Genomic DNA, 27855 nt, shown 5'->3' with positions numbered 1-27855 from the left:
TTCTGGAATATACTTTATTATACTATTTGACATGTCAGATGATTGTTAGTAAAAGTACAAAGTAAAAACAACCACATTTATACACGGCAGTCGGCTTTGTTGTGCTTTTACTTTCTGTAATAACTACACTAAAACAAACATCATCCCTGCACTATGTATACTGTATATGTACTGTATATATACTCTATATACAATAACACAGATACCCGTGTGTTCACCTGCCTGGATTGCAGGGGTGTCCTAACTTTTTCCAGCGAGGGCAGATAGTGAAAAATGATAGGATGCAAGGGACACCACATGTAGAAATGGATAGAAATGATAAATATTTGAAGAAACAACTGCATCTCAGCTTTGTTATATAGTTGAAAAAGCGTATTAGTAGTATGAACTTTGGTCATGGCTCTTTTTTTTTCAAACTTTTTTTTCCAAATAATCTTCATAAATATTTTATTATTATTATTTATTAATTTAATTTAATTTATTATTATTTATTATATTTATTACGACTTTATTTCCATTGCGGAACCCAATTTCATTAAAATTACAACTTTATTTTGTTTTGTTTCTCAGAATTCCGACATTTAAAAAAAATATTTAAACCCAAAGCTACTAAAATAACATTTTTCCTTGTTTATATTTTTCGTTTATTACCATAAAATTGTTACTTTTTTTTCTTAATATTAGGAGTTCATTCTTGTAAAATCACAACAGTTTTTATCCATTTCTGCTGTTTTTTTAATGTTCTTCATGGAAATGTTTTATTCCCGTAATCCTGACTTTATTCCCCCAACATTATAACATTTACATTTTTTTTGTTTTTATTGTTAGTTTTGCTGTTAAATTTATTAGTCGACTGTGCTGGGTGTTTCAAATGGTCCCCGGGCCGCACTTTGGACACCCCTGCTCTATTGTGTTAGGAATGCCACAAACCAACAGCGCCCCCTGTGGACAGGAGGCCAGAAAAAGCCCATCCTAGTCCATTTAATGCATATATGTCGAGGCTACGTTCCCACTGCAGGGCATTATGACCAATTATCATTTTTTTGGGTGAAAATGCAAACTTTTAAGTGGTTGTTCACATTACCAGAAAAAAAAACGACTCGTAAATAATGCAACGCCTAAAGGAAGTGACACACATGCGTAAAACATGACATCACACTCATTGCTGTGTATTTACAGAAGTAAACATTTCCCACATTAGTCTGTGCTGTCCATGGTGCCTTTGTGGAGAATTTCAAGGTTTATGGTGTTTCAAATATCTACGAATGAAATATGAACAATGTGAATCCATATCTGTTTAACATTCGGCCGCAATCAAAACACGAAAGAGGCAGGAGTAGTTGGAAATAACACAACGAATCAAAGTAGAAAGTCCACGTGGGTGAAACGTGTCTTTGTCCGCTAGGCCTTGCACGCCAACTGGTCGGTGGCCACGCTGCCGTTCAGCTCGCCCAAGCCCGACGGCGCCACGCCGACGTCGGTCATCTCACCAACGATGAAGGTGGGGGTGCCGCCTTTGCCGTTGGCTGGGCCGCTCTCCGTCGCTCTGGACCCCTGCTGGGGCAGGGCGGGCTCCTCGTCCAGCCGACTGGAGATGGACCAGTAAAGGTGGGCGTCCAGCCTTGCGGCGACCAGTGAGAGCTCTCGTGCCGAGCAGGAGGGAGTGTCCACCTTTTGGGGGGGGCGGGGGTGAGTGGACCAAGAGTTGGTTACTTGGAATGAAATACTGACAAGGAAAAACACTTTTTTTACAGGAAAATTATGGCTATTTTAAGTTACATAAAAAGAGACCCCAGGTCAGCAAGGATTAGAATAAAGGATTGCTTTTTCTTTAGCTTTTTTGTGTCACTTATTCCAAAATAAAGCGCAATATCGACAAGGGAAGCAAGCGAACACACATCAAAGGATCAACATAAAAGTCATCACAAAATGCTCGGTTTCAGGAGGCGTTGCAAAACTGTTCCTTTGTGATGTCACAGAGGGGCACTTTAGGCATGTGACCAATCACAGCAAAGTGGGCGTGCCTGGAGGTGGGCCGTGGGTGGAATAAATGAAAACAGAAAACGTTTTGGCAGGAAGGACAAATCTGAGAAAATACAGATGAAATAGGTGCAGATTCTGGAAGATGTAGAAAGTTTTCTGTGCGGGTTATTGCGTGTAGCTGCTCTATAGGACACCAAAACTCAATACACAGGGTCGAAAAATGAGCATAATAGGTATTTTACTGTATTTGTTTAGTATTGAGGCTGCACGGCGTTCGAGTGGTTAGCGTGCAGACCTCACAGCTCGGAGACCCGAGTTCAATTCCACCCTTGGCCATCTCTGTGTGGAGTTTGCATGTTCTCCCCGTGCATGCGTGGGTTTTCTCCGAGTACTCCAGTTTCCTCCCACATTCCAAAAACATGCTAGGTTAATTAGCAACTCCAAATTGTCCATAGGTATGAATGTGAGTGTGAATGGTTGTTTATCTATATGTGCCCTGTGATTGGCTGGCCACCAGTCCAGGGTGTACCCCGCCTCTCGCCCGAAGACAGCTGGGATAGGCTCCAGCACCCCCCGTACCCCTCGTGAGGATAAGTGGAAGAAAATGAATGAATGTTTAGTATTGTCAGTGGTTAACTTCTTTTTACACTTGAGTGGCATTCAATAGTGTTAAAAAAACAAGATGGATGACGCCACCTTGAGACCACTTTTGAATCATCGTTTTGTCATTAAAGCAGTTAATAAAGGGGTTTATTTACACTTGAATGATAGTTCTGATGGTAGGCTTACCTCAAAGGTGTGATGGAAAGCGCCATAGTCGATGTCGAAGAAGCCCTCAGCCAGCGACATCATTGGGCTGAAGCGGTGCCCCCACATCACCTCCTCGGCCAGGTAGGAACTCCTGGCCTGGCATGTCATGCCTGCACACAGGAAGTGGAGTACAAGTGTTCCTCACGGAGACTTAGACACAGGGATGACGCATGAGCGCTTCTTCTGGGAGCCTCCTCAGAACTTGCTGAGTGAGGAAATCGATAGTCATCTTTAGCGTGTGGCATCAAAAAAAGATAGATGGGAACTTTATCATCCTCTCAGGGCGACTTGGCCGCAGTGCAATAAGAGCTTTGCTAGCCCACAGCTTTTGCTCGCTGCAACGTAATAGCAGTTTTAATTATAATGACTACAATGTATCCCGACGGACTTCCTGTGGATTCTCTCAAGCATTCCAAAGGGCAGGGGGATGAAAGGACAATTTGTTCTAAAACACACAAAGTACCGCCTAAAAAAATGTACCATGACTTTTTAGTTTTAAAGAGGACCTATTATGATTTTTCCACTTTTCTGACCTATAAATATAGTTAGAATGTCGTATTCTGGTGTTAAACCACACCAAAGTTTCACATAATGAATGAGGTTTGCACATTTGGAAGACGTTTGGGATGGCTCAAAACGCTCTGTTTCAAAGGGTGTGGTAAAACTTGTCCTTTGTGATGTCACAGAGGGACAGGCTTCCTTACACTCTCTACACTCCCCCAAGCTCTGCTTCTCTGTTTACGTTGCTAGCAATGGCTCATAAAAAGTGTTTCTCTGGGTGTAAGGGAAAGCCACATTTGTTTCCAATTCCTAAAGACGCCACCACTAAAGACGGAGGTTGGAGTTCCTGATTCCCAACCAGCAAAAGAAATACATTTTACTCTGTCAACGGCATCTCTGGACTAGCCGACAAACTTGCTGAAGCCCTACGCCTTTCCAACGTTACGTGGTTGTGTCCAAGAGTCAGAAAAACAAACAGTAAGTAACAATTTATCAGTGTGCTAACTGTTTATTTTGCGTAAGCGGTTGTCTGTGTAGCATTATAGAGTGTCCATACAGGGAGCGGGGTTGCTAATAGCCATTTTCCACCATAATCAGTGGCTCTACCAAAGTTTTTTTAAACACAAAAAATCATAACCTCTTTTCTTGAGAAACTTCAGACGGTCCGGTCTCTACTTCAGGATCCAACACATATGGCTGGATGTTAGAAGCCGGCATTTAAAAAAGATAAATCCCAGTTTATTATCAACTACTATAAAGTTGGGCTCGGCTGCTGTCTGGAAGTCCTCGTGAGCACTTGGCGTGTGACCAACCACAGCGGCGTGAGCTTGGCTGGAGGCAGGCCGTGGGTGGAATAAATAAAAACAGACAATTTTCACAGGAAGCACGAATTCCAAAGAAATACAGCTGGAATAGGTGCAGATTCTGGAAGATCTAGAAAGCTTTCTGTGCTGGTTATTGTGTTTAGCTGCTCTATATGAGTCCACAACTCCAAAAATTTGCATTATAGGTCCCCTTTAAATTTCTTTGTGAAAAGAAATTTGATTTAAAAAATATTATCATATAAAACATGATTTCCTTCTAAGGTATTCTACTTGACAGAAATTCACTTATCACGATTGGGTCTAAGACCAACTAACCATGATAAACAAGGGATGACTGCACAAGACAAAGGCTTTATATTCCTGGTCTTGAGTTGATAAAGACCACCATGACCACCAGCACGACAATTTGACTTTTAACGTGAGCTACAAAGTTGTCCAACAACTGATAAAAAACAAAAAAAACTTACATTAAATTAGGAAAGCAGGAAGTGAACAAATGTTAAAACAGTTAGTGATTGTAATTTAATTAGATTTAATAAGCTTTGCTTCTTCCTAGGGCTGCACGGCGGACGAGTGGTTAGCGCAGACCTCACAGCTAGGAGACCAGGGTTCAATTCCACCCTCGGCCATCTCTGTGTGGAGTTTGCATGTTCTCCCCGTGCATGCGTGGGTTTTCTCCGGGTACTCCGGTTTCCTCCCACATTCCAAAAACATGCTAGGTTAATTGGCCACTCCAAATTGTCCATAGGTATGAATGTGAGTGTGAATGGTTGTTTGTCTATATGTGCCCTGTGATTGGCTGGCCACCAGCCCAGGGTGTGCCCCGCCTCTCCCCCGCTGGGATAGGCTCCAGCACCCCCTCCACATGTGGAACTGTGAACTGATTATGTGATGCACTCAATTGTAATCTGATGCATGTTCAAATGAACCATTACCATTACCATTACCATTACCATTACCATTACCATTACCATTACCATTACCATTACCATTACCATTACCATTACCATTACCTCAGCAATAATAAAGTGGTGTCTTACCCGTAGCCTCCACCATGCCCTCCAAGATGACCACGATCTCAAAGTCCTCCTTCTCCAACTGCGCCTGCGACATGTCCCAAAACGGCGAGCAGACGTCAATCTCATGCGAGATCACCAGCGGCGACACCAGGAAGAGACGGTCGTCGCCTGTCTCAAAGCCCACGCTGATGTCGGTCTGGTCCAGGGGGATGAACTCGCCTGGAAGACAGGGAGCATGGACGGTAAATGCATCTGTCTTTCACCTTATTGGCAGTCAACTTTCAACCCTGGATGAGAGGACGTAGGTGCATTATTCAGACCCTGACACTAACAGGAAGTGAAAAGTGAAGAGTTGCTACAACAGCTTCAATAACTTTGCAATAACTTTCTACAAGATTTTGGACTATGCCCAAAAGTCACTGGTATCGGACTTGTGTACTTGTTGTAGTTCTCCCACAGCAAACTCAACCAAGCATGCCTTTCGGCCTGCGGACAGAAAAGTTTCAGCAAGTATTGCCACAAAGTTTGAAGCATACAACGGTGCAGAAATCATTTCTGATGTGAGTTTTGTATGAGCTGTATTTTGCTGTATTTCTATTTTATATTGCTTGTCTCTTTTATCACCGTCTGACGATGACCACGGTTTGCTAGCACTTCCTGCTTCCCAGCATGCTTTGCTGGACTGCTTTGGAAGTAGCTGTAAATGTTTACAGATTTATGATTTACAGTCTAATGCAGGGGTCTCAAACTCAATTTACCTGGGGGCCACTGGAGCTAGGGTCTGGGTGAGGCTGGGCCGCATCAGGTTAAAAAAAAAATATATATATATATTATATATAGAAAAAATATATAATAAAAAAATATTAATAAATATATACATAATATAATAGTCTTCAATGCTTCTGCTATATCCTCCACTTTTTCAGTGCTTTGGTTCTTTGCAAAAGCTCTGATAAAACATTAAATTATAATAAATTATCATAAATAAATTTTCATTTATTATTCAATTATTAAATAAATGTTGAATGTTAATTTTTATTTTTCAACACAAAATAAGATGGAAAAATAAGTAAGCAATTCAAAAAACTAATTAAACAAGTGAAACAAATGAACAAATTATTTTTTATTTATTATTAAATTATTAAATAAATGTTTAGTGTTAATTTTATTTTTCGACACAAAATGAGATGGAAAAATAAATAAGAAAATCAAAAAACAAATGAAACAAGTGAAACAAATGAACAAATTAATTTTTATTTATTATTAAATTATTAAATAAATGTTTAATGTTAATTTTTATTTTTTGACACAAAATAAGATGGAAAAATAAATAAGCAAATCAAAGAACAAATTAAACAAATTAAACTTTCATATCAAGGAGGGGCCTCAAACTAGCGTCCGTGAGTTTGAGACCCCTGGTCTAATGCATCTCGTTTGTGAATTTTCATACTTGTAGGCAATGTATTTCTCTCCATTTTGCTCCTGTCTGTTTTCCTGTTCTATTTCCCTCTGATCAGCAGCAAGAGCTGGAGTTGCTGAATTGCACGCTGACAGAGGGAAATGGCCACAAATGGCCATGGCCGAAGGATAGTGGTGACGCACCTCTTGCCCAAAGTCAGCTGGGATAGGCTCCAGCACCCCCGCGACCCTCGTGAGGATAAGCAGTAGAAAATGATTGAATGAATAATGCTGAATTATTGTTGCATTGTTTAACCACCCAAATAAGTCAATTCATAAAAAAACAATACAAATATGGATAATAGTGGCAGCCTCACCCTCCTGCGTCTGCTTGGACTTGATGAGCTTGGCCCTCATGTTGGCCCCCACAATGTGCGAGCTGCGCAGGTCACCCACCCGGAACATCAGGCACAACTTGTCGTCCCGCAGCGAGATGACAGCGTGTTTGGAGAACACCAGCGTCTCAGCTCGCTTGTTGGGCTGCGAGATCTTCACAAACATGCAGCCCACCTGCATAGATGTATACAGACACGTATACGTTAGGGGTGTGGACGATAATTTGATGCGACCGGATATCCGCTTTGACAGGCGAGAGATGGCATCAGTAGCATCGATAAGAATCAGCCATAAATCCTTAGATGAATTGCTTGTAGACAAATGCACAAGTATCACAAGACTCATCTTTCATATTTCTTTCTTTCCCTTTTCTTATTTTTTCTATAGTAATCAGCAGTAGAACACAGGCAAGACGATACATTTCAAGCATAACTTTCACTTTGACACAAATTTAGCCATTTCACCAAAATGTATAAACAACGATGCCACAATATAAACAACACAAAAAATGGTTGTTTTACATGACAATAATTTTTTTTTTTACAAATATAACACCATGAATTAGTTACAATAAACTGTACGCGTGCACACAATTGCTCGCATGCATGAGCATGTATTTCAATGGGAAAGATGATGCACCTTATTAAATGCACTTTTGCCACCTTTTCAGCATTAAAACTGAACCAAACGTGTTCTCTTCTATTGTGTGGTTACATCATCACCTCTTTAAAAATCACCTGCTGCCAATTACATCCTCTTCTTAAGCACGGCAGCAGGTGCGACTCGTCGCCAGATTGTCCCTCATGCTACACACCCGCCGCTTGCTCGGCAACCTGTTCGTCCTTTTGTGTCCCTGCTTTCTGGCTTTTAGCGCTCATTGTCAGTACCTGCCTGTTAGATTTTTCAACTGAGATTTTTTTTGCTACTTCTTGTTTTTCTGCCTGCGTGACCTTTTGTCCGCAGTGTTTTGTATTGTACTTTGTTTCCTGTTTTTGTTCTCTGTTGTGTTCTACTTCTGGATTCTGCATAGCTCAGTTTTTGTTTTTCAAGTTTTCCTCCTTGTTTGTACTTTGCCCCACCGTGGACCCTTTTTGTTAATAAATTTTTTTGTTACAGGGATAGTGTCTCTGTGTCGAGGGTTCCACATCGGCTCACTCCACGCTCCTGACAGAATCGTATCATTTGTATATTGTACCAAATTGTACGGAATTGTTGGGTTTTTAAATATACGACTTTTGAATCACATTGTAACTTGTGTATCTAGATGTATCCAATCACAAAGAGATATACATCCCAAGTATAAATACACATTATATACATAAAACTAGTCAAATTTTATAATGATTTAGAACCACCGTTGTAAAAATGGTAAGGAGCAAGCTGCTTAGCCAACATTGATACACCCGATGAGTTCACAGCTGAGCAGCAACATTTTATAGCACTTGCAGAGGTAGATAAACCCGTTGGAGACTCACCACTCATAACACTTCAAATAAGATAAGATACACTTTTATTCATCCCAAAGGGGGATATTTCAGAACTGCCGTGACTGTCATCTTGTGGGCTTTATAAAAAAAACAAGGTTGCCTACAGCCACAGCTGTTAATGCCAGTGTGTTTTGACCCAGCGTAAATTAGAGCCTGCAGCGGTTAATCACTTTTGTACACCAAGCACCCAGGAACTACAGGAGACGGTAGTTAATTGAATAGCAGTGTTTATGTGTTAATGCTAGCCTTTACCGGATATTAGCATCCTTCCCAGACAGCCACAACATAATCCGCTGGACATCTGGATCTTCTCCGCATTACAAAAAGCCGTGCTCACCATGAAGGCGTTGACCATGGAGCCCAGTATGGCCTGCAGCAGCAGCAGCATGGTGCCCACGGGACACTGGTCAGTGATGACACGGTGGCCGTAGCCGATGGTGGTCTCCGTCTCGATGGAGAAGAGGAACGCAGAGATGAAACCGTTGACGTTGTTGACGCACGGCGTCCACGTCTCGTCCTCCAGGTGGTCCAGGTCACCCCTGAGGAGGAAGAAATGACAAGGTATGTCGATAGTGTGTACAGACATAACTAAAAAATGTATGCACATAACTACAATGTATCCCAACTGACATCTTTTGGATTGTCTCATGTATTCAAGTGGATAATCGCTAAAAGTGTCTGGTGAGCATATTATGAATAAACACTGAACAAAAGTGATTTTTACAGCCCAAACTCCACCAGCTACCATCTAAGGCAGGGGTCTCAAACTCCATTTACTTGGGGGCCACTGGAGCTAGGGTCTGGGTGAGACTGGGCCACATCAGGTTTTCCAAAAAAAAAAAATAAAACGCATTTATTAAAAACAGAAAAATATACAAACTTTTTCAGTGCTTTGGTTCCGATTTTCTACAATAAAAGCTCTTATAAAACATTCCACTGTTCCACTCAAATATCTTGATTATCTTTTATTTTTCTGCACAAAATAAGATGAAAAATAAACAAATCAAGAATAAAGAAAATCAATCAATCAGTAATAAATAAATATAATAATAATAATAAAACAGCAAATAATAAAAACTTAAGAAACCACATATAGTTGGTGGGTAGACAAATTATTTTTTTCAGATTAAAATGAACAAAGCATTATTAGAGCCCTGTAGACATGACAAAACACGACTATAGTCACATTTATACTCTTTTTATTTACAACATATTGCGCAACTGCAGGGTCTTGAGACACATGCTAACTCGCAAACTAGAGAGCTAGCGACCTAAACGGTAGCCTCCAAGTTATTTCCTTTAAACTTAAAAAAAGCCAAAAACTTACCACTTCCACACAGATAGGGAGGATAACTATTAACAGTTATTTAACCTTTAACATGAACATTAACGTAATAATTTTTTCTGGGTACATGATACCATACAGCATCCATATCAAACTTAACATTAAACTTTCATATCAAGGCGGGGGCCTCAAACTAGTGTCCTGCGGGCAACATTTGGCCCATGGGCCGCGTGTTTGAGACCCCTGATCTAAGGTATGCATGGAAGCATTATTATTCATTAAAGTGGTGTTAATTTAGCTAATCCTCGCCTTTTTATTGTGCCGTGTTGGTGGCCGAGGAATTGCAGAAGCAGCTGTCTGCCGCAGCTCATGGTGGTCCTTCACTGATAGCGAAAAAGGTCACCGTTTCTTTTTTTTTTTTTTTTTTACGAGGTGAGCCCGTTAGCTAATTGAAGCAAGGATCCGGCAGGCACATCCAGCCAAGATGAAATATACGCCATAATGGGACTACTGCTTTGTCATCGACTTTTCTGGCTGCGAAATGTCTTTTTTTTTTTTTTTTTTTAGAAAACGCCTCAAAGGCCTTTGTCGCATGTTTGAGGACGTCGCAACGCTTGAGAAAATGTGACGGCGCCGCATGACGCTTTAATTAAAGGAGTAGTTTAGGTGAGATGTGTTTGTGTCGTATTGACTTCCTGCCAAGTATGCAGTGATCAGACAATCCATTAGTCATGTCTGGTGATAAATAAGATGCTCCGAGGCGAACGACAAAACAGTTTATGTCCACTGGATAATAACCTAACTGCTTTTAAACAGACGCAGTTATGATTTTGAGGTCCGCAGCAGAAAACTAAGCATAATAAATATTCTTGGCAAGCACTCCTAAGTAAAGTGATATTACTTTGGACTTATTTATGACTTGAATCATAACTACACAGCAGTAAAGGAAATGCCGCTATTTCACTGAACACAGAGGTCAAAATATTTTATACATAAAGCTTTCTCAGACATAATAAAAAATATTACCGAATATACAGTAATATAGTACTGTATAAATATGTATTATATATATATATATATTATGTAATATATATATAATAATTCAAATGAAATAGTGAGAAAAAATATACAAACTGATACAACTGAAGGTACATTTCATTTCTTTGGATAGATATAATGATGATGACATAAGACTCCTATAGAGCAGCTACACACAATAACCAGCTTTATAGTTCGGCACCTATGTAAAAAATGTATTTCTTTGGATTTCCCAAGCCTTACTTACTTAACCGTTTAAAGCCAATGTGAACGTTACACTGTCAACAGCCTTAATGTTAGCAAGCTAATGCTAACAGAGCCAACGCCCAACCCCAGAAGTAAATAGCAACTAAATGCAGCCCAACAGAATCATCTCCCGCTCAAACTCTGCTATTACTGATGGTTGAAAACAGCATCTGAAATACCAGTTGAGGTGAAAGGTCGTATGTTTACAAAGCAAAATACGGATGCTAACTAAGTTCAGCCTCCTCGTCTGCCGCAGCGACTTGTGAGGGGCAGGCAGCCACCCCCGACTATTGAATATCAGTCACTCATTGGCTGATCCAGGCATGCACTGCGGTTGAACGCAGCATAATTGTAGGATAGTACAGTAGCGGTTTTGAAGGGGAGGGGCTTGGCAATAGCTGCATTCAGAGATGGCTACAATGACTTTGTGTTTGTCTGGATCCGGCAGATTCTTTTTTTTGTTTTTCGTTGGTCATGGTCGGAATACTTTAAGCCCTTCTTGTGCCTGATGGTGGCGTCTTTAGGAATTGTCAACAAATGTGGCGTTTGCGTACGAGCCATGCAAGCAGCGCTTGGAGTTAGGGCAGAAAGCTTATCTGGCTTACAGCCACGCCCATATAAGGAAGTCCACCCATCTGTGACATCACAAAGGGGCAGTTTTACCACGCCTTTTGAAACCGAGCGTTTTGAGCCATTCTAAAGTTCTTTCAGGGCTCACTTCCAAATGCACAAACCTCATTATCTGAAACTTTGGCATGGTTTAACGCCAGAATACGACATTACAACTACATTTATAGGTCAGAAAAGTGGAAAAAGCATAATAGGTCCCCTTTAAGAGATGACATCTCAACTTCCGTGGTTTTCTTGATTTTTCCAAAATCACATATTTTTACATGAATAACTACTATATTCTACTATATTCATTCCAAAAAATGTTACTCTTGTGGGGCGGCACGGCGGTCTAGTGGTTAGCGCGCAGACCTCACAGCTCAGAGACCAGGGTTCAATTCCACCCTCGGCCATCTCTATGTGGAGTTTGCATGTTTTCCCCGTGCATGTGTTTTGGTTTTCTCCGGGTACTCCGGTTTCCTCCCACATTCCAAAAACATGCTAGGTTAATTGGTGACTCCAAATTGTCCATAGGTATGAATGTGAGTGTGAATGGTTGTTTGTCTATATGTGCCCTGTGATTGGCTGGCGACCAGCCCAGGGTGTACCCCGCCTCTCGCCGAAGACAGCTGGGATAGGCTCCGGCACCCCCGCGACCCTCGTGAGGAAAAAGCGGTAGAAAATGAATGTTACTCTTGTGAGCTATTTTTGTTGTCTTTGTTATATTTGTCCAAAGTATTGTACCTTTAATTGTACCAGGCATTAAAATGAACAAAACATGCTTTAAATAAAATTCAGATTTCTGTTAAATAGTATGTCGTATAAAAAAAACAAAAAACAATCCACCGAAAAGGTTATTTTTTAATAATTACGTATTTGCCAGGGGCCCCTGCGATTGGCTAATGGCGCCCCTCGCCAATTCCACATAAATAAATGTCGAAATCTACACTTAATCCATGTGATTGATATGGATGATCAGTATTGGAATCGGCAGCATAAAACCCTAATCGGAGCATCCCTGTAATTTATAGCCAGAGCGTGCAGAACCAGCGTTTGCTCCTCTTACCTGCAGTATGCTATCAGGTACCAGATGGCGCCGAAGAAGAGCCACGTGACGGCGTAGGCCATGACGAACACGAAGAGCGAACAGCGCCAGTTGAGGTCCACCAGCGTGGTGAAGATGTCGGTCAGGTAGCGGTACGTCTCTCGCATGTTGCCGTGCTGCACGTTGCAGCGGCCATTCTTCTCCACGTAGCGCTGCCTCTTGCGACGGGCGCGAGCTGGTGCGAAAAAAGGAGACACAAATATGTATTTTTGTACCCCATAGAAAGTAAACCTGGAGATATTTTAGAGTAGTCAGTGTACAGCTTGTACAGCATTGTAGATAGTACTACACACTGGAAATTAGTCAACACACAGTCATTGATAGTTATCACGGTCTGGTGCTACACGAGTGCTGACGGTTTGAAGAGTAAACATTATTATTATTATTACTTATCAATAATAGCTGTGTGTTCATGTTCATGTAAATCAGGGGTCTCAAACACGCAGCCAGCGGACCAAATGTGGCCCGCAGGACACTAGTTTGAGGCCCCCCCCCCTTGATATGAAAGTTTAATGTTAGTGCGGCCCGCGCAAGTTTGATATGGATGCTGTATGGTATCATGTACCCAGAAAAAAGTATTACGTTTGATTAATGTTCATGTTAAAGGTTAAATAACTGTTAATAGTTATCCTCCCTATCCGTGTGTAAGTGGTAAGTTTTTGGCTTTTTAAGTTTAAAGGAAATAACTTGGAGGCTACCATTTAGGTCGCTAGCTCTCTAGTTTGCGAGTTAGCATATGTCTCAAGACCCTGCAGTTGCGCAATATGTTGTAAATAAAAAGAGTATAAATGTGACTATAGTCGTGTTTTGTCATGTCTACAGGGCTCTAATAATGCTTTGTTCATTTTAATCTGAAAAAAATAATTTGTCTACTCACCAGCTATATGTGGTTTCTTAAGTTTTTATTATTTGCCGTTTTATTATTATTATTATTATATTTATTTATTTATTACTGATTGATTGATTCTTGATTTGTTTATTTATTTTTCATCTTATTTTGTGTAGAAAAATAAAAAGTAAGATATTTGAGAACAGTGGAATGTTTTATCAGAGCTTTTCTTGTAGAAAATCGGAACCAAAGCAAAGTTTATTCATTTTTCTGTTATTAATAAATGCGTTTTTTTTTTTTTTTTTGGAAAACCTGATGCGGCCCAGCCTTGCCCAGACCCTAGCTCCAGTGGCCCGCAGGTAAATTGAGTTTGAGACCCCTGATGTAAATCTATGCTGATTGCTCTGCACTGACTACTAAACTTAGTATTGACCCTTTATATATTTCACACTTTTTTGTTTCAGTACATAATTCCCCGTGTCCATTCATCGTTTTTAGAATCAACAATGTAAATAGTTATGAAATAGTTATATGTCCAAACTTTTGGCCTGTTCTATACACGATCATAAAAATGGTGTCACTTTTGTGAGATACTGCAGACACGTGTTTCTTCCATGGATGCTGGCAATCATTGATTGTTAGAGTCACATGACAATCACTCACCCCACCCGAATCGCCCCCTTTCCTTCTCCGCCCCCTGGGCTTTCTTCCTGGTCTGATTGGCTTTGGCCTCCCGCTCGGCCATCTTGGATTGGAACGACCTGTTGACCTTAGTCGACGCGGGAGGAGATGGTGGTGCATCAGTGGTGACCACATGACCCAGCTCCTCAGACAGGTTGAAGACCCCGGCAACGGGAGGGGCTTCGACTGCCGGGTCCTGCCCTTCTGGTTTGTCCTCCACAGGAAGCGAGAGGGAGTCCGGGCGAGGAGGGAGGACAGAATTCTCCAGAGCCATGGCTTGCGTGTGTGTATGTATGTATGTGTGTGTGTATGTGTGTGTTTGTATATGTGATTGTGTTATTCAGACGTCACTTTGGCACACTCAGTCTGCTGGATGTTTGTAGGACCATCTGTTTGCTGAAACAAGAGAAGGAAAACACAGAGGTCAGGCTATTGTTCTCACATAATGACTCAAAATAAATAATAGTCAACATGAGGGCCTTTAAATGGGGTTTTGTGCAAGAAGGGAAACTAGAATGACTGAACAATCTTCATTGGGAGGGGCAACAAATTATGATTAAAAAATAGAACATATCCAAGATCTACACCTGTATCAGGATATGCAATAAAATCTTGCTTGCTTTAAAATCCATAAATGATTCCCAAAATATAGCAGAACTATCAATTATAATAAAATAGCACAAATAAAACCCTTAAAAAAGTGAAACCAAATCTAACATCTGAATAATATAATACAGTACATAACATTAAGATATGCCTTTATTCGTCCCTCAGTGGGGAAATTTGTATTGCACAGCAGCAAGAGTACAGAGTCAGTTAAGCAGTACAAAATACACAATATAGGAAAATAAACAATATAAACAACCCAAGTATTAACAACTTCAACAGTTTTTCCCAGAGTTATATACAATACAGTATGTAGATAATATGAAACGAGATGAGATATATGACCAGTCTATACACTGAGATCTTAGAGTTAGAGAGTTAATATGAGGCATTATGGAAATACTTCACATAGAACTTAGTATATTGCATTTAAAGCCCTTAATATTGCACATGGAGGTTGATCAGATATTGCACAGTGAATGGGGTCTGGAGTAACTATACTGACTATAAAAGCAAGTATTGCACAGATGTACGTAGTGGTGTAGAAGTCTGGCTATAAATGATGTTAACTTTCATAGAAAGTGGTTTAGTATTCCCTCCGTTTACACAACCTCATATATAAAAAAATGCACCCACACCTAACCGTATAAATGCATTGGGAACCACAGTCATTAGCATGCCAAACCTGTAGGGGCAGTAGTTCCAAAAATTCTATCCAATCAGAATCATCCTCTGTAATCCCATCACTTCCGCAAAAATAAAACACAACTGATTCATGTGGACTGACAAGGAGGCAGAATTACTTCTAAACGTTGTTTTTAGAATACAAAGTCAACAAGACGCAAGAAAATATTGATTGGGAATCTTGCCAAAGCAAGTCGGCGTCGGAGCCGGCTACGAGGAGGACGGCTCGGACATGAAATTGTTATTTGAGCCAAGATGGCTGACCTCAAAGTGTTTTATTTAAAGTGAAGCAATATTTGGGCTTGCAAATAACAAGCAAGCAGTTCTGATGGCATCCATGTTGTTTCTGATGTAAACACAAGTCACGTGTGTGACATCACAGCATAAGTTGTCGCATGTCATTGACGTCCATACCATAACATATGATCAAATTTTTCTCCAAATCTATACATTTTTAGTACCAAATATATGCAGGTTCGCTTGGGCATCTCTTTGTGGAGTTGCATGTTCTCCCCGTGCATGCGTGGGTTTTCTCCGGGTACTCCGGTTTCCTCCCACATTCCAAAAACATGCTAGGTTAATTGGTGACTCCAAATTGTTCATAGGTATGAATGTGAGTGTGAATGGTTGTTTATCTATATGTAACCTGTGATTGGCTGGCCACCAGTCCAGGGTGTAGAAGACAGCTGGGATAGACTCCAGTATTCCTGCGACCCTCATGAGGATAAGTGGTGGGAAATGGATGGATGATGGATGGATGGATGGATGGATGGATGGATGAATGGATGAATGGATGGATGGATGGGTGGATGGATGGATGGATGGATGGATGGATGGATGGATGGATGGGTGGGTGGGTGGGTGGATGGGTGGATGGATGAATGGATGAATGGGTGGATGGGTGGATGGATGGATGGATGGATGATGGATGGATGAATGGATGGGTGGATGGATGGATGGGTAGGTGGATGATGGATGGATGGATGGATGGATGGATGGATGGATGGGTGGGTGGATGGGCGGATGGATCGGATGGACGGACGGACGGAACTACCATAGTACGATGGGATTAACACCTGTACCTGCAGATGCCCCAAGGTGCAACTTTTCACTGCAATCTGGCAATCTCATATTGAAATGGCGGTTCACATACTTCCAAAATTCGTCTACCACTCATATGTGTTCAAATTGTTCATTGAGCTAATTATATGTGCCTCTCAAATAGTGTCGGGCAGCCAGGACTTTCAATATTAGTGCAGATCCGCCATTAAGTATGAATTTGTTGTACACATCATGCAATTTGACGCTTGTATGTTTCACTGATGTCCATTTTGTAAAAAGGAGGGTACAGGGGCAGCAAATTTGGACTGTTGTCATTAGCAGGAAGCAGTGGAGACATGGGGGTGGGGGGGTGGGGGTGTTCCATATATAAATGTGTGCTATCCCCACAGGCCTACTGAGGTGTCTTACATAAGTCCTACACAGGGCCCTGCTCTGTAAAATGTGTCCAAACGTGAGCACAGCTTCGTCTTGCTGCATTTGGGCATCTTCTCTCTGACGGAGAACTGATGCAGACAATCATGACGACGTCCGATCCCAGCGGACTCATCACAAATTGAGACAATGAAACGTTTATTTACGTTTATCAAATACACACTGTTAATGTAGTGGTTGTGTTTTAAAACAACGAAACTCCTCACCTGCTCACTTTTGGCCGGGTGAGGGTGTCATTTGAAGAAGAAGAAGAAGAAGGTTGGTCGTCGTGGCTGAAAGACAACAATCAGCGGTAGGATGCGGTCCATTTTTGGTGCTTGAGTGGCGGCGAAGCGGCATCGATCCTCCCGTTGTTATTCTATATCCCTTCCAGTAAACAAATAGCTCTTAACAATTGTAAAAAAAAACAGAAGCTCCGCGTTCACGAGTGCGAAGCCAGTACCCGGGCGAGAGCGGCGCCGTGCTGCCCGAGGAGCGCCACCGTGCTCGGATGTGATGGAGGCGGTCAGGTGTGGAGGTTGCTGTCATCAGCCCAGCCCCTCTCCGAGCCCATCTGCTGGGCATACACGATCACGTCCAAAAAAAGTGCTCACCTTTGACAGAAAATGTAAATACGCTTTATAATAGTCTAATAACATTTATAAAAACAATATAAATATACAGACGATTCACATTAGGTACAACTGCACAAGCTAACGAGAGCCAATAAGTCAAAGTGAAATAAACCAGCCTTTATTAACACAATAACGCTCACTTTTTATGTATTTGTTTGACAGTACTATTATTAATATGTATACTATTATTATTAGTCGCTGATAAGAAAAACTAAACGTGATTTTTTTTACTTTATCGCTGTTGCATTTGGAAAGCAAACATTCAGTAGCTAAATACGGAAAACAAACTGTCACAAACACATTTCGGTGGAAGCACTAATCTGCATGAAAATTTTCATTCATATTATTATTTCATATTTCGTTGTGTAATACATACTCCCAAGCAGAGGCCGGCAGTATAAAGTGAAAAAAAAACGACCGTAAACGTCACACGACGAGGAAGTAGACACTATGGTTGGGCGATACTGCTAATTTTGGTATCGACGTCAAATGTATTCTATGTCCAAATCCTTTTTTTCCCCCAGGAGTTTATAAATATAACTATTAACAATCTGAACGACACAACAAACCTCAGATATAAAGAAGAGAAGTGATAAGAGACATATCCATTTCATTTTGAGAGCAATCCAATACCAAGTAAATACAGGGCTAATATTGACGACTTCTTGCTTCAAACGCCTTTCTGATTTTATGGAAATACAATATGCGACAATGTAATTATATCAACACACCATAAATTGTTCTCTTATTCCATTAGAAGAAAAACTGAAATACATACGAGTGCCAAGTCAATGTTGAACGTTCCTTGGTATCGAGATATCATTATTTGTATCCATCCGCCTCCAATAGTCGACCCCCCCTTTTCCAACATGTCGGTGTTTGGGCCGGTTGTGAAGATCCATCCCGTCGTCCTCGCCTCAATTTGCGACTCCTACGAGCGACGAAATGAGGGAGCGAGTCGCGTCATTGGGACTTTATTGGGTAAGAATGCAGTTTAGGTCACAATATTGGCTTGGCGCGTTTCTAGCTGTTGCTAACTGCTGTTAGCTTATCTGCCAACTCGTGGTATACATGCTAGCCGGTAGTTAGCCGGCTAGTTAGCCCAGCAGCATCATCGTTTTCTCAACACTTTTACGTTCAATATCATTGGGAACCTACCAGCTGCCATGTATCATTGTGTGTTTAGATTTTGGTTGCGTGGTTTGTTTGCTTGTTTCTTCATATACTGCTAACTTGATGTGGCTAACAAGGCTAGCTAAGCACTGGTAGTATTTAATGTATGTCCCCTTCAGGTACAATTGACAAACACTCCATCGAGGTGACTAACTGCTTCTCTGTTCCTCACAATGAGTCTGAAGACGAGGTAAGTTAACAATGTCAATAATGCCGCAGATTGAGTTTGTTACAATTTTGTTACAATTCAACAGTTTGTTACAGCAATGTGGTTGACCTGCTTTGTCAACAGGTTGCCGTGGACATGGAGTTCGCCAAGAACATGTACGAGCTTCATAAGAGGGTCTCTCCCACTGAGGTCATCATCGGCTGGTGCGTCTTCATATTCATATAAGATTATGCTTATATGTGCATACATAAGTCTAAAAGATCTGCTTATTGTGCCGTAGGTATGCAACAGGCTTCGACATTACCGAGCATTCAGTGCTCATACACGAGTATTATAGCCGTGAGGCCACCAACCCCATCCACCTGACTGCGGACACAGCCCTGCAGAGCGGAAAGATGAACATCCGTGCTTACGTCAGGTCTGTCGCTTTTTGTGTGATTTGGAATTAGAGGAAAGAAAGCTGATGCTCACACATTGTCTCACAGCGCACAGATGGGCGTGCCCGGGAAGACTGTTGGCGTGATGTTCACCCCGCTCACTGTTAAATACATCTACTATGACACAGAGAGGATAGGAGGTAAGCAGGCAAAGAATCTACATCAGCACATTCAAAACATTATTGTTCTTTCATTGGTTGTGTAGTAAAGAAATCAAACGACATTCTGTCTTTTGTAGTGGACCTTCTGCAGAGGACACGCGTGGCTCCCAGTCGCACTAAAGGCCTGACGTCCGACCTCTCCCAGGTGGCTGGCTCCGCCGCCCGCATCCAGGACATGCTGACCACCGTGCTGGGCTACATTGAGGATGTGCTGGTGAGTTGATACCTTCCCATCTTTTAGGAAGCATTTTTTTTTATAAAGGACCATCCTGTCGTGGGGCAGTTTTACAGACACTAGTCTGTGAAACAAGTAAGTAAGTCGTAAGTCTGGATGAGCTTTGGAAAGCCGGTGGACTTAGGCGTATGCATTCTTTCTTATATAACAGCCATCACCAAATGGCAGACCTTGGTCTGGATAGGAACCAGGCCTTGAAATGCACCAAGCAAAGATGTTTGGGTAACGTTTTAAATCATTACAATACGGCAAGATACTGCAACTATTACATGTTATCGGTGTGTGTTAATTAATTAATTAGTTAATTAATCAATTAATTTGAACCATTTCAGTCAACCGGTTTGAGAAGGGCTTCATGTGGCCTTGGATACAATTACAGACGGCTGTATCTTCATGTAGGCTGCACGGCGGTCAAGTGGTTAGCCCACAGACCTCACAGCTAGGAGAACCGAGTTCAATCCCACCCTCGGCCATCTCTGTGTGGAGTTTGCATCTTCTCCCCGTGCATGCGTGGGTTTTCTCCGGGTACTCCGGTTTCCTCCCACATTCCAAAAACATGCTAGGTTAATTGGCCACTCCAAATTGTCCATAGGTATGAATGTGAGTGTGAATGGTTGTTTGTCTATATGTGTACCCCGCCTCTCGCCCAAAGACAGCTGGGATAGGCTCCAGCACCCCCCGCGACCCTCGTGGGGGGTGCTGAATCTTCATGTGTGATGCATTGAATGCTAATTTGTTTTGTTTCTTGGAAAAGATTATGTACTACAAAAAATTGTATCACCAAATGATTAATCTACAAAGTGTGAGGTAAAATATACAGTATATATAAAGTACTGAATGTTTTGTTGTCCATAAATGCTTCCGGTAGCATGTGATATGGCTAGCTTCATCATGGTTTTATGTTTTCATGCAGGCAGAGGTCAGTGAAAGTGTTTGTGTAACTTGGACAAAACATGGGAGATTTTATTGATTTTTTATTCTAAACAAATTTCTTCATTCCTCTTTTTTTCCACACTTCTCCACTATGCTTTAGGGTTGTGTATCCCGTGTCAACAAGGGCCTCATCCAACGCTTATTTTCTTGTGCCTGATAAAAACGTGTTATCTTTCATTTGCATAATGAACATGCATAAGTCAACCCGGAAAATTTGTGTTAGTAATACTGTCATAAATTAATATTATAATGTAATATTAACTTAACCATGGATGGGTGAAGGTCCAGTTTCATCTTTATGTTCAAGAAAGGCACGGTAATGCCTTAACATTATTATTGTACCCCAACTCGTTGAAACACAATAAGTACTTCACCTTTCAATAACAATGATAAACAGTAAAAATACAGGTTTTGAAACGCAAACATATCCTCTAATAGTGTTGGATTTGGCTTACTTATTCGGACTGATCAAGTCAGAATGTCCCCACACCGGAAAAAATGTCCTCTTTCTAACTGGCTCCATATCTTCTTTCTCTGAACCCCAAACTAACGTAACGTACAAACCAAACTATCGACAAACACTATCCACACGCTCAACTGACTGACTCTCAGCCCCACATTTTAATGTTTAAGCCTGAGGGGTTTATATCGCTGAGTGACAGGCAAACATTGCGGCAAATTCTGAGCCACTTCCCGAATCCGTCACATGGTACAGCCGGGCAGCGAGGCTTCGGACGTCATCAATTCCGGCCCCTCCCCCCAATGAATCAACCCTCCACACAGGCTTTGAAGCCCCGGCACCTTTTGTAACATCACTTGTGTTAATGCATGATCACAGCATGTATATTAAACCATGCAACATTGTTAAGAGGGTTTTTATGACGGCAATATAAGCTTACTCACTTTAACTCGTTTTCTCTTGTTTAAATGCACAGAAAAGGGAAAGAAACATGTGTTCATGTTTCACATAAGGATTGCGAATGATGGGCAAAATTTCCCCGGAAAAGTGCCATTCCCCTTTAAGGCAAAATGAGGGTTGGACCTTCGCTCACTTACTCGGTTTTAATTAAAGACTGTGTTCGATGTGTGTGCCTTGTGTTGCGTACATCGTGTTCACCCATATTTGCTCATCCGGCACAGTGTGGATGTGGGAAAAAAATCCAAGGATCGTTTCTGTGTGGACAGAGCCTTAGACAAGCTGCTCACTGACTTCTCTAAGTTAAATCCAGATTTTATTTTAATTACATATTATGGCAAAATGTCGATTTTTACTTTGCTTTAAAAAGCAACCTTAATCATTGATATCAATATAGACTGGATTTGAGCTGTATCTCCCTCATGCCTGCATGCAGGAGGGGTGGAGCCTGGAGGCTAACAAACAGGCTAGTTCTGCGGTGGATTAAGCACTAACTCTGTAATATGGAGGTACTTTGAATCCAGAGCATTAAAAGAATAATAATGTTCACTACCTTAAAACTTGGCACAAACTCCAATATGAGGAATGTGTGTGATGTCTGTAACGCTCCTGTTGGGTTCCTCATGAAGGAAAGGAAAAGCAACCTTATCACATTGGCTTAAACCGACTTTAAACCTTTTGAGACACCCTTTAAACCAGGGGTCTCAAACTCGCGGCCCACGGCGCAAATGCCCTCGAGACGCTAGTTTGAGGCCGCCACCTTGATACCAAAGTTTAATGTTGAAATGACAGCTTAATGCTGTGTGCACACCGGACACAATTAACATGATTTTGCCCCGCCCATACTGTTACCCTACCCTGTTATCCCGCCCTGTTTTGCTTTGGATTAGCAATTAAGCTAAAGGCTTATGACGCCGGGTACAAATAAATGCAGGAAATTATTTGGAATAAAAGGGAAAATACACGTCAAGATAAAGCATCTCATCAAACATGTTGTTAAAGTTACGACACTGCTCCCAGATGCTAACTTGCTAATTGGGTAAAATGATTAAGTTTCATTAATGTTCATGTTAAAGGTTAAATAACTGTTAATACTGTACATTTGAATCTGAAAAACAATTCTCTACCAACTGTATGTGGTTTCTTACTTTTTTTCTTATTTGCTGTTTTATTATTATTTTACTTATTTATTACCTATTGATTTATTGTGTTTGTTCTTAATTTGTTTTTTATCTTATTTTGTGTATAGAAAAATTAAGATATTTGAGAACAGTGGAATGTTTTATCAGATATTTTGGTGTGGAAAACTGGAACCAAAGTACTGAAAAAGTGTAGGGTATAGCAGAAGCAAAAGCATTGTAGTTTTTTTTTTTTTTTTTTCCAGTTTTTAATAAATGGGTTTTGGGTTTTTTTTTTGAAAACCTGATGTGGCCCGGCTTCACCCAGAACCTAGCTCCGGTGGCCCCCAGGTAAATTGAGTTTGAGACCCCTGCTCTAAACAAACATCAGGAAGCACCATGTACTCCTCCTCAAAATCCATATTCTGCATAAGTTGACTCCGTTCCATCTGTTTCAGTCCGGCAAGGTGGCAGCAGATAACAGCGTGGGACGTTTTCTGATGGACCTGGTCAACAAAGTGCCCACTATCTCAGCAGAGGACTTTGAAAACATGATCAACTCCAACATCAACGTAAGCGTCCCTTACAGTTGATCCACTAAGATAGGTTGAGAATTATATTTCATTATATAAATGTTGTGTCTTGCAGGACCTTCTGATGGTGACCTACCTGTCCAACCTCACCCAAGCACAGATCGCTCTCAATGAGAAGCTGGTGCTGCTCTGAGGAGCTGCTTTTGTTTATCTTTTCTTCAAATAAACATTATTTCCCCGGTCCATTCCCATCCAAATGTCCTTGTTTGAAGTTATTTTTTAAACGAGAACTTGTTATATCATTGGGTCATCTTGGTATGTAAAACAAATACATTGTAATTGGAAACACTGTGTGCATACCAGGTTCCAGTATGGAAATATTAAAGCCAGAATTAGCGACTTTGTATTTATTTTCTGCATAAATATACATTCAAATAAGAAGCCTGAGTTGTAATAGAAAAGAGGTGCATAAACAAGCGCACACAGTTTTAGTAACACTTGTGATTGTGAAATACAGCAGTTGTCTTGCTGGAGCCCTCCACACCATCAACGTTTCCCCGCTGAGTCGCTGCCCCCCTCGGCCTTCTTGCTTGGCTGGATGAGCCTCTCTACGGCAGCACAGCTGTGCACGGCGCCGTCATACAAGGTGTCCCCCGCGGACTTGGCGATGACTGCGGCCCGCTCTGGGTAGTACATGGAAGCAGTGGCCGCCATCAGACCAGTCGGGTAGATGAGCTTCTTTACCCGGGAGCGTCTTGCGAAAAGCAGCCCTAGGACCCCGGTGAAGCCGATTATGCCAACCCGGGCCAAGACGTCCCCCGGCGGGTCTTTGAGAAACGTGACAGTGTCACGTCCAAACTGGACCGCACTTTGAATCTTCGGTTCGAGTTGACCGTAAGTGGAACGACACCAAGCCGCGTACGGCTCCACCGCTTTACGGAGGGTGGCGACACTTCGCTCCAGTTGACCCGCTTCCGGTTCCTCGGACGCGGCTTTCTCTTGAAGTGGAGCGCGGTACAGAGAGAGATCATCCCGTTTGAGAGGCGCTGACTGCTTCTTTAAGTCACCGCCAGCGGCCATGACGGTAGCTGGCCACAAGGTGAAGGCTCCGGCCATAACAACTCTACCTGTCACCTTCAACATGATCCCTGTCAGCCATGCGTGGCTACGGCGTCTCAGGAGGGACATTAACTCCTCAACGCGAAATGTATTACCATACTTCAATGATGTTTTATACGTCTTCATTCATAGCAAAATATGCTCCTTTATTGTACTATCAATTTTATCTGGGGTTATTATTGCTGTAACACGAATTTATAACCGTCTGTAGTAATTAGAATGAAGCTTTAATCGTCCCTTGTCGTGTTTTCTCTTAAATTCCACGCATATAAGTGATGACTACTGAGTTTCCTTCTTTCTTCCTGCTTTCTACGTGCGTCGTAAAAGTTAAGGTTTTCCTGTGACGTCACCGGTTACTACGGCAACCACGGCGTCTCCAACTCAACGCGTCAACAGCAACAGTAGGGAGCAAATAAAATAGTACATTCTTTGCACGGTTTTTTTGATGTTATTTTAAATAATAATAATAATTTTTTTAAATGGAATATCTTGGTGTCTCATCCGCCCAGAACATTCAGGCGCTGTCTGCTTTGCTTTCCAATCAACAAGAAGAAGATGATGATGACTATACAGTAAGTTTTTACTTTTATATTCCCTCATGCAGAGGTTTCTGAATTGCTATTTCTGTCATTTTTCTCACTAAATATTTAATTTTGAAATCTCCTTGCAGAATGTGTCTCCTTATGCAAAGATGGGTCCAGGAAACATTGGCCCCCCGCCCAAAAAGGACAAAGAAGGTAAATAGTCATTAAACAAAATCAACATCTGGCTTGTTAGAGCTTTAAAGTGACATTTTGTGTCTGTTTTAGTGCTGCCTGTGTACGTGAAGAAGAACAGCAAAGATGTGTGGAGCGAGGAGGAAGTGGCCGAGGGCCCCCTGTATGACGATGTCACAGACCCACGGCCACAGCCCGAGTCAGTCTTCACAGGATCACAAAACTATTACCTCCTTGTGTGGACCGCGCAGTAACGATGAGTCGTGTGTTTACAGATATGAAATCCTACTCCAGCAGAGTGTAGGGACAGAAGATGTTTTTTTGGGCCTCAGCAGGAAGGACCCATCCTCCATGTGCTGTGAAGCTATGCTGGTAAGTTATGGACAATGAAGCTTTATGGCAAAAAAATTAGTAAACTGATTTTCATGACGTTTTGTGGATGGGCAATGTTTGCACAGATGATGCACGCATCCAATTTTAATGAGGAACAGAGTGGGAGCATTATATTAGCATGTAATTAACATTAGTCAAAATTGCTTTATAAGGGCGATGGTTTCCACATATTCATATTTCCACATTCAGGTGAAAATCAAACTTCCAGACAGCAAAGCATCAGACGTGACTCTGGATGTTAAAGAAAAGTTCCTTGACCTGCGGACACCAAAGTAGTAAGAAATGTTCCTTTAGTTTTCAGTCATTCATTCTTTCATTCATTCAAGTAGCTGTCTCTAAACCTGGTTGTTCTACAGCGGATGCTGCAGAGCCTTCTCCCCGACGCCAGGCGAGAAAACAGTCCATGCTGGGGGTGTGTGGGGTCAGAGTAACATTCTTAATGTGCTTATGAAAAGATAGAATCGGGTCCAATATCACACCCAGATTTTTCACAGAGTCACTTTGGGTAATGATGTTTTTATCAAAGCTCAGGGTGGTGTCCTTAAACTCTGTTTAGCAGGGCCAATGATCAACATCTCAGTTTTATCGGGGATCAAGAGTAAAAAGTTACAGGGCATTCAGTTAACTTTAGTGGCACATATACGTAGCTGAGTATCATCAGCATAAGAGTGAAAGCTAATCTTATGTTTGCGAATGATGTCGCCAAGCAACATCATCTTTTTTCTTCAAAGACCACCCACCATTCCAAGACCATCTTTCAATATTAAAACCATACACATACACATTAAGATATGTGTTTTATTGTTAAACAGTTACTGTAATTAACTTTTTTACCAGAGGTCCAGCGGTGAAGGGCGCCAACATTACACCAGTAGCGGGCGCCCAGATGTCATATCTTGAACTGATGTGCAAATAAGCACAAATTAATATTCATCTTTTTTCCCTCTCATCCTTGCAGCACCTCCTGATAGAATGCCGCAATGTGCAATTTCCCATTCGGCCCATAGCTAGAAACACCAAAGATGCCTGGTATAACCTGCACCTCTTTTCCCCTTTTCAGCAAACTGGGCCTCCATCTCCCACACCCGGTCTTCCACCAGGAGGGCAAGGCCCAGTTCTTCAGCGAGAGGGAGGAACTACAAGTGACTCTTCTCATGAATCGACCCCTAGATGCCGTCAACATGCAGTAAGACAGAACAACTGCGGCCCCAAAGAACATGACTGGATGGGGGTTCTGTTACACGCCACTGCTTCCCCGGATTAAAGAAAGTATTATTATGTAGTACTTATTGGTCCAATATTGACTTGATGCAACCTTTATTCTAATAATTCTAAGAATTGTTTTTTCATGTTTTCTATTCATGTCGAGATGATTTCTTGCTTACCTTGGCACATGAAGCCAAGGTGTGGATGATTGTTTGTCTACACTATGTGCCCTGCAACTGGCTGGCACCCACTCCAGGTTATACCATGCCTCTCGCCCATAGTCAAACTGGGATAGGCTCCAGCATACTCTGCAATCGCAACTCTGCTGCTTTTAGATCATTCATTCATTTTCTACTGCTTTTCCTCACGAGGGTCACGGGGGTGCTGGAGCCTATCCCAGCTGTCAACATTCAGTATTTCATATATATGCTGTATATTTTATCTCACACTTTGTAGATTAATTGATCTCAGATTCATTATTAATCTCAGATTAATTAATCTAATTAATTAATTTGTAGTACATAATATTTTCCAAGAGACAAAACAAGTTAGCATTCAATGCATCACACATGAAGATACATTCATTGATTCATTCATTTTCTACCGCTTATCCTCACGAGGGTCGCGGGGTGCTGGAGCCTATCCCAGCGGTCTTCGGGCGAGAGGCGGGGTACACCCTGGACTGGTGGCCAGCCAATCACAGGGCACATATAGACAAACAACCATTCACACTCACATTCATACCTATGGACAATTTGGAGTCGCTAATTAACCTAGCATGATTATGGAATGTGGTAGGGTGGAATTGAACCATGGTCTCCTAGCTGTGAGGTCTGCGCGCTAACCACTAGATCACCGTGCAGCCGCTTTTAGATAATTGTTGTAAAAAAAAGATCCTTTATGACAGGAGCACTGTGCTGTTTTTAGGTACCTACTACAAAATAGATCAAAGATTGGCTATACAGGAGCGCTCATGAGTCTGTTGCAAAAATACTCGCTCCAAAGAAGTGAAGTGAAATGAAACATTGTAAATGCATATTTTTGCTATGCAAGATTTTCCATGCAAAGTTATTTTGTTTATCAACTTGCTACTATAAACAATACTATTAAACGGATGGGCATGTGCTGTTTCTTGTT

General features: G+C 41.6%; 4 protein-coding genes across 7 annotated transcripts; 2 read left to right on the top strand and 2 right to left on the bottom strand.

Moving 5' to 3' along the window:
• kcnj9 (potassium inwardly rectifying channel subfamily J member 9) lies at positions 1-18631 on the bottom strand. Of its 2 annotated transcripts, XM_058065600.1 has the most exons (10): positions 18388-18631; positions 17438-17588; positions 17202-17353; positions 14194-14607; positions 12663-12876; positions 8756-8957; positions 6913-7105; positions 5159-5356; positions 2773-2903; positions 1-1671 (listed from the first exon to the last, which is right to left on the bottom strand). In XM_058065600.1, the coding sequence occupies exons 4-10, from the start codon at positions 14483-14485 to the stop codon at positions 1402-1404; spliced, it is 1500 nt and encodes a 499-aa protein (XP_057921583.1). In that variant the 5' UTR covers positions 14486-14607; positions 17202-17353; positions 17438-17588; positions 18388-18631; the 3' UTR covers positions 1-1401. The 2 variants fall into 2 exon arrangements, with proteins under 2 accessions (XP_057921583.1, XP_057921573.1); XM_058065590.1 differs by having other exon boundaries at positions 17202-17588.
• On the top strand, positions 18425-23541 carry eif3f (eukaryotic translation initiation factor 3, subunit F). Its single transcript, XM_058065611.1, has 8 exons — positions 18425-18590; positions 18902-18972; positions 19075-19154; positions 19232-19369; positions 19437-19528; positions 19627-19763; positions 23210-23323; positions 23400-23541. Exons 1-8 carry the CDS (start codon positions 18479-18481, stop codon positions 23475-23477), a joined length of 822 nt encoding a protein of 273 aa, XP_057921594.1. The 5' UTR covers positions 18425-18478; the 3' UTR covers positions 23478-23541.
• A 135-nt stretch (positions 23542-23676) lies between these two features.
• On the bottom strand, positions 23677-24576 carry LOC131124822 (MICOS complex subunit MIC26-like). Its single transcript, XM_058065643.1, has one exon. The coding sequence runs from the start codon at positions 24527-24529 to the stop codon at positions 23831-23833; it is 699 nt and encodes a 232-aa protein (XP_057921626.1). The 5' UTR covers positions 24530-24576; the 3' UTR covers positions 23677-23830.
• Positions 23843-27824, top strand: dnaaf6 (dynein axonemal assembly factor 6). Of its 3 annotated transcripts, none has more exons than XM_058065675.1 (8): positions 23843-24383; positions 24736-24804; positions 24913-24975; positions 25074-25140; positions 25213-25318; positions 25395-25491; positions 25702-25787; positions 26573-27824. In XM_058065675.1, exons 4-8 carry the CDS (start codon positions 25095-25097, stop codon positions 26700-26702), a joined length of 465 nt encoding a protein of 154 aa, XP_057921658.1. In that variant the 5' UTR covers positions 23843-24383; positions 24736-24804; positions 24913-24975; positions 25074-25094; the 3' UTR covers positions 26703-27824. The 3 variants fall into 3 exon arrangements, with proteins under 3 accessions (XP_057921658.1, XP_057921650.1, XP_057921641.1); XM_058065667.1 differs by having other exon boundaries at positions 24731-24804; XM_058065658.1 differs by lacking the exons at positions 23843-24383; positions 24736-24804 and having other exon boundaries at positions 24811-24975.
• The last annotated feature ends 31 nt before the right edge of the window (positions 27825-27855 follow it).

This window comes from Doryrhamphus excisus, chromosome 1 (assembly GCF_030265055.1).
Source record: "Doryrhamphus excisus isolate RoL2022-K1 chromosome 1, RoL_Dexc_1.0, whole genome shotgun sequence".
Lineage (NCBI taxonomy): Eukaryota > Metazoa > Chordata > Actinopteri > Syngnathiformes > Syngnathidae > Doryrhamphus > Doryrhamphus excisus.
Note: the sequence above shows the minus strand (reverse complement) of the source record. Positions and strands in the feature narration are given on the sequence as shown.

What these genes read in the sequence shown, in the direction of transcription:
- kcnj9 (XM_058065590.1), bottom strand. Translation starts at nt 14,485, where the DNA reads ATGGCTCTGGAGAATTCTGTCCTCCCTCCTCGCCCGGACTCCCTCTCG. An exon ending in AAGGGGGCGATTCGGGTGGG is followed by an intron (nt 12,877 to 14,193) that starts GTGAGTGATTGT and finishes TTTTCGCACCAG; the next exon opens with CTCGCGCCCGTCGCAAGAGG. An exon ending in TACCTGATAGCATACTGCAG is followed by an intron (nt 8,958 to 12,662) that starts GTAAGAGGAGCA and finishes CTTCCTCCTCAG; the next exon opens with GGGTGACCTGGACCACCTGG.
- eif3f (XM_058065611.1), top strand. Translation starts at nt 18,479, where the DNA reads ATGTCGGTGTTTGGGCCGGTTGTGAAGATCCATCCCGTCGTCCTCGCC. An exon ending in ACTGAGGTCATCATCGGCTG is followed by an intron (nt 19,155 to 19,231) that starts GTGCGTCTTCAT and finishes ATTGTGCCGTAG; the next exon opens with GTATGCAACAGGCTTCGACA. An exon ending in TGATCAACTCCAACATCAAC is followed by an intron (nt 23,324 to 23,399) that starts GTAAGCGTCCCT and finishes TGTGTCTTGCAG; the next exon opens with GACCTTCTGATGGTGACCTA.
- LOC131124822 (XM_058065643.1), bottom strand. Translation starts at nt 24,529, where the DNA reads ATGAAGACGTATAAAACATCATTGAAGTATGGTAATACATTTCGCGTT.
- dnaaf6 (XM_058065658.1), top strand. Translation starts at nt 24,883, where the DNA reads ATGGAATATCTTGGTGTCTCATCCGCCCAGAACATTCAGGCGCTGTCT. An exon ending in GACCCACGGCCACAGCCCGA is followed by an intron (nt 25,319 to 25,394) that starts GTCAGTCTTCAC and finishes GTGTGTTTACAG; the next exon opens with ATATGAAATCCTACTCCAGC. An exon ending in GACCTGCGGACACCAAAGTA is followed by an intron (nt 25,788 to 26,572) that starts GTAAGAAATGTT and finishes TCCCCTTTTCAG; the next exon opens with CAAACTGGGCCTCCATCTCC.